This window comes from Notolepis coatsorum (assembly GCF_963971535.1).
Source record: "Notolepis coatsorum genome assembly, chromosome: 10".
NCBI classification, from domain to species: domain Eukaryota; kingdom Metazoa; phylum Chordata; class Actinopteri; order Aulopiformes; family Paralepididae; genus Notolepis; species Notolepis coatsorum.
The window spans coordinates 59,358,270-59,364,269 of record NC_140174.1 but is presented as its reverse complement, the minus strand read 5'-3'; the positions used below and the strand labels follow the sequence as shown (position 1 = coordinate 59,364,269).

General features: G+C 41.4%; 1 protein-coding gene across 1 annotated transcript in view; it reads right to left on the bottom strand.

Moving 5' to 3' along the window:
- Positions 1–238: 238 nt before the first annotated feature.
- The window catches only part of LOC311235348 (uncharacterized protein), a 31,975-nt gene continuing 26,213 nt past the window's right edge, over positions 239–6,000 (bottom strand). The window contains exons 11-12 of the mRNA XM_084322783.1: positions 3,711–3,825; positions 239–3,347 (exon numbers count right to left, since the gene is read on the bottom strand). Of these exons, the coding sequence (XP_084178909.1) occupies positions 3,289–3,347; positions 3,711–3,825 (174 nt within the window). The 3' untranslated portion in view covers positions 239–3,288. The remainder of the gene's footprint in view (positions 3,348–3,710; positions 3,826–6,000) is intronic.

The following is a 6,000-nucleotide window of genomic DNA, read 5'->3' as shown; positions in this document are numbered from 1 at the left end:
ATTTCAAAGGAAATATTGTACTTTTTACTCCACTACATTTATCTGAACCCACTAGTGTTACTTCAAAGAAAAATATTTTGCTTTGTAGAAAACATGGCAAAAGATTCATGAAGATAATGTACTTTCAAAATTGAAGCCTGCCAACTTCAAGAGGACCAATCAGAGCCAGCATAGCTGGACCACATATCACTTTAACTTAACTTTTATAGGTCAATGGACATAGGGTTGAATGTTCCAAAGCAATGAAATACAAGAACATCATACAGATGTGTACCTTTACTTTTGATACTTAAGTACATTCAATATCAAATACTTCTCAACATTTACTCAAGTAGAATTTGGAGTATAGGCTATTATTCTATCTTGGTATTTGCATTTTTACATCAAGTAATGGATCTGTGTACACAAAACAGACAACCTGCACCAGAGGTTGAATATTGTAATTTAAAGACTACAATTATGCACAGAGCCAGGACCGGACCCAGCACATTTGGCGCCCTAGGCAAGATTCACCACTGTGCTCCCCCCCAAAACAATTATAAGATACTTTATAAATTTTTTTGAATTTTTTTATTATGTCAAAATATTGGTTGCAGATATAGAGGGGGTGCAAAATTTTTTAAAAAAATATATATATTTGGGTGCAGTCAAATATGTCACCTCCGCCCCTGGTAGCGAGGCAAGATGTTGTACCTTAACCCTAACCTTAACCTCAACCTAGGGCTGGACGGTATGGTCTAAAATTTATATCACGGTATAATTTGAAGCATAAACGGTAACGGTATATATCACGGTATACATTAACTGCCACGCTTATATCCATCAATGTATGATCACTGCCACCAGTCTAAGCCTATGGAGATGTTTACCTTCTTTGCAGGGCTATAACTTTTTAAATTGTATTGCTAAATTGACATTACTATGGCCCATTCAACATCGATTATCTATCGTTCAGGATGTAGGAACGTTTTACTTTTTCATTCATAGATTCATAGATTCATACGAAAATACGTCTAGAATATAAATATGTTTTTATCGTTTTCTGCAGTAATTCCTAGAACGCTAGTTATAGGCATAAACGCATATATAGATTATCAACTGCCGTTTGTTGGCGATACACGCTATATTAAAAATTTCAACTGTACATGATCCTAAACGTTATGACTTATCATGCGCGAATGAACGGGGGGGGGTCGTTTATAATTCCGTGATCGTCAGTAAATGCTTTATGTAGTATGGGTGAATAATAATAAACAAACGCGCTGAAAATGACATCAGCGTCCTCTTACCGTTCGCCGATGAGACTGGAGGACAAATATCCCACTTATTTGACGGTGATCTCCTAGATCCTTTTCCGGTTTGTATAATCATAATAAACGCCCAAATCATATAGATTATTGCGTTATGGCAGCGATCGCTACACACGGACGTCTGTCTAGAGTCCCGCAACAATATGTGAGTGGCGGACGCATTTGCCAGATGCACGGAGATCTCCAGAGATCCATTTCCGGTTGCAACTCGCCGATCATCCACCAGGTGGCAGTATTGAAGCGTTGCAGAGTTGTGCAGGCTCCCACTGTATCAGACCAGGCTCCGTGAGGGAATAATGAATACCATGGTGAAAAAATGAAATATGATCTCAATAACGTTGTACGCCGTGGAATGGCAGAATTAGAATTAACTTGAATCACGTTGTACAACGTTTTTGGCGCAGGATGTGTTAACGTATCTTAAAATGTCTATATAAATGCTTCTGATGTACTCTTGTATAACCGTAATTGCCAGACTATAAGCTGCACCTTTTTACCCATGTTTTGAACCCTGCGGCTTATACAACGATGCGGCTAATCTATGGATTTTTACAGCGAACGGCCACCAGGGGCGCTCTCGCAGGTGTCTAGTGGACACCTGCGGCTTATAGTCAGGTGCGGCTTGTATATGTACACATTTATTTTTCATTCTATATCTAGCTGGTGCGGCTTATATTCAGGTGCGGGTTATAGTCCGGCAATTACGGTACTAGGACATTTTTCACATAGTACAGAGGTATTTTAAGAACATTTATTGTGCAAAATAGAAAAATGCAAAACTTTTTCTCAAGTGTCTGCAGGCAGGTAACGCATATCTTGGATCCAGTGCTTTGACCATGTCTTTAAAGCAGTTTGAAAAGGAACCATGTCCTTACACAAGTAAACAGTGACAGCGTTTGTTATGTCGGTCCACCACTGGCTTTTTTTGTCGTTTAACTTAAAACGTAAATAATCAAAAATAATAAAATTATTCTGTTACAGCTGCTGAGCTATACTATAGCTAATGTCCATCAATATCTTCCTTTTTAATGAAATAGGTTCAAGAATCAAATCAGGATTGTTAGGAGGGAGAGAGAGAGAGAGAGAGAAGGAACCATGTCCTTACACAAGTAAACAGTGACAGCATTTGTTATGTCGGTCCACCGCTGGCTTTTTTTGTAGTTTAACTTAAAACGTAAATAATCAAAAATTATTCTGTTACAGCTGCTGAGCTATACTATAGCTAATGTCAATCAATATCTTCCTTTTTAATGAAATAGGTTCAAGAATCGAATCAGGATTGTTAGGGGAGGGGGGGAGAGAGAGAGAGAGAGAGAGAGAGAGCGAGAGAGAGATGGGGGAGACAGAGTGAGAGGGAGGGAGGGAGGGGGCTGCTAGAGTGGAGCTAACGTTGGCTTGCTGAGGCTACATCAACAGGCTGCTAGGAGTGGAGCTAACGTTAGATTTCTGAGGCTACATCAACAGTTAACATTACATAAGGTTTTAGCGCGACGTGGTCATTCCAGAATGGCGAAGATACAAAGCATGTTAGACGATTGGATCCGTCGCAGAGTTTAAATTACACATAGAAACTGCGCGACTCGCGAGAGAAGACGTGTGCAATGCAGGGCTGAAGAGCTAGTTCGCTTCTAGAATTGAAGGTCCGCTCTGTGCCTCTGTGCTCCAAAATAATTTTTCCAGTTCGCACATATCTATGTTTAGGGGCAAATGCGAGTGAAATAGTCACACTGTAGAGCCCTGCCTAAGCACGCTAACGTTAGCTCCACTCCTAGCAGCCCCCTCCCTCCACACTGTGGTTACTTTAGAGTTGCTCTACCGGTCACAAGGTATAGTCAAAATCCATACCGTAGCGCAAATTCATACCGTTTATACCGTATACCGTTTATACCGTCCACCCCTACCTCAACCTCAACCTCAGGGAAGACTTCACATCCCTCCCTAACCTAAAATAAGAGATTCAATCGTTCATTGATGACCATTAACTGAGGCGCTGTACTTTTCTGGTGGTGTTGGTGGTTAGGTTCCTCTGAGTCATGGCTGGGGGAAGAAGACATAACGTCAGTATGCAGCTTGGGTCTTACATGATTTCAGCATAAGTCATGTGACCCTTGCTGTAAAATAAGTCATGGTAATGGTCTATAGCCTCTATTCATAATGGTACAGACTCCATGTGTGAATGAAGTCTGTGAAAAAGAATGAGGTGCTTAACCTGTACATTTTGCTGGTCTACCAAGCTGTTAATGTAGCTATGTTTCATATGAAGCACAGCTACAAACACAGCCGGGGACCAGCGACGGGGGTTACGCTTGGCTCATTATTTGTCATTTCCAATTCATTATAATACATTTTTCGAAAATGTTTCTGAACTCGGCGTATTTCAAGGTGAATGTTGTTGCTCACCTGAGAAGTCCAGCTCATAGTTAAAGCTCTTCGTAGTGAACGACACGGTGCCACTTGGGTTCTGTTGGTACTGGTTCTCAATGTCCAGACTGGAAACGCTACAGTGGGTCTTTCCCTGCAGCAGAGAGAGAGAAATGGAACTCTTCGTCATCAGCAGCATACGGTAGCTTTTTTGCATGCCCTCTATAGTACAGTAAGTCATTTTGGTCTTATGTCATGCTCAGGATGGGATTCCTTTCCTGGGGATGGAAAGGAATCACAACCTGAGCATGACATAAGAGCAAAATGGCCACCGTGTGAATTATGGCAAATGCCACAAATGAATGAGAAAAGGGTAGAACACAGCTGAGATTTAAAGAACTAAACAAAAATGACTAAAGAAAAGACTGCAATGTCAGGTTGTATTACTTGGTTATTACTTGGTAGTTGGTACTTGGTACTTGACTGTGACGTACGTGGGTTGGTCATTATCATTGTTACTGTATTTGGAAGACCATGTGAACATCAGGTTAGTATAATTAGTATGGGTTGTGTTATTTTTGTTTGTGTGATGTGTCATCTTCTAATTCTGTTTTTCTTTCTCCCTTCCCCAGATACCACTCATCCCCCTGATTGAGCTGATTGCACCTGCTTGGTGCACCTGTGGGCAGCCAATGGAATGAGTGGTTATAGTCTGGAAGATGACACACACACGGGGCGCCTCATTTGAATCACTGCCACGTTCCAGAGTGAAGTGAGGAGGTTGCCTTCTCGCCTAGCTGTAGCTGTGGAATGATACCGTGTGGTTTTCTCTTTGTGTCCCATGACTGGCACAGTTACATTTATATTATTTACTAAGTGTTTGTTTGTATATATGTATGTCTTGTTTGTTCTCCCCTACCTTTTTCCCATGTGCATTATGGTGGAGGTTTCAATCCCTATCACCATAAATATATAATTTACTATTTGGAAAACATCTTGTGTTGTGGCTTTCTTACCTACCTGGGACACTGCTTTAAACGCATTTACTGAGAGAGGCTGTTTTTTGTTCATGTGCAGCCGGCTCCAGTTATTATTCTGTGTGGTCCTTAGACCTTTGTACATGACATTGACCCTTTCAGGTATATGTTTCATATACCAGGTATTCACGTATATATTTTTCAGTTCTTTAAAGATTTATTTTTTGGCGTTTTTATCGCTTTATTTCTACTGGGCAGTCCAGTAGAGAGAGATAGAGGAGGAATGGGAGACAGAGTGGGGGGAAGACATTCGGCAAATAACGACGGGTTCGGGAATCGAACCCGGGTCGGCCGTGTCACGGCTAAGCGCGCTATGTGGTTCGCCACTGGGGCGCCCATATTTTTCAGTTCTTAAGAAGAACTTGAGCTCGACTGCAATCACAATTTTCACGACTTGGGAGTAGTGTTGTCAAAAATATCGAAATATCGATACTGAATATTTAAAACGGTTTCGATACTCATTTCCCAAAATATCAATACTTTCTGCAGTATCGATACCAGCTGGCTTGCTCGCAGTGTTCTACCGCAAGTTGTTGACACGCTGTTCAGAGCACGCTTGCCCCTCCGCCTCCTCCAGCCCTCCCCTTCACAGAGCCGTCTTCAGTTTGTAAACAAACATTTTAGCTGAAGATGGCAAACTTGTGCTTGTGGATAAAGAAAACAGCAGAAGTGCTGTTTGGAAGTACTTCGGGTTTGAAGTAAACGACGAAGGAAAAGCTAAAGCGTTGTTACAGAGCAGTGCCAACGATACAGCTATTAGCTAACGTTAGCTTATGCTAGCTAGCTGGCCACCTTTATAATTACTTCATGGAAACGGAGTAACGTTAAGTCGAGTTCATACTAACTACACTAGTACACGTATGAACTCGACATAACGTTACCCCGTTTCGGGAAAAGCTAAATATGCCCATTTGCAAGCGTTGTTACAGAGCAGTGCCAACGATACAGCTATTAGCTAACGTTAGCTTATGCTAGCTAGCTGGCCACCTTTATAATTACTTCATGGAAACGGAGTAACGTTAAGTCGAGTTCATACTAACTACACTAGTACACGTATGAACTCGACATAACGTTACCCCGTTTCGGGAAAAGCTAAAGATGCCCATTTGCAAGCGTTGTTACAGAGCAGTGCCAACGATACAGCTATTAGCTAACGTTAGCTTATGCTAGCTAGCTGGCCACCTTTATAATTACTTCATGGAAACGGAGTAACGTTAAGTTGAGTTCATACTAACTACACTAGTACACGTATGAACTCGACATAACGTTACCCCGTTTCCATGAAGTGTTTA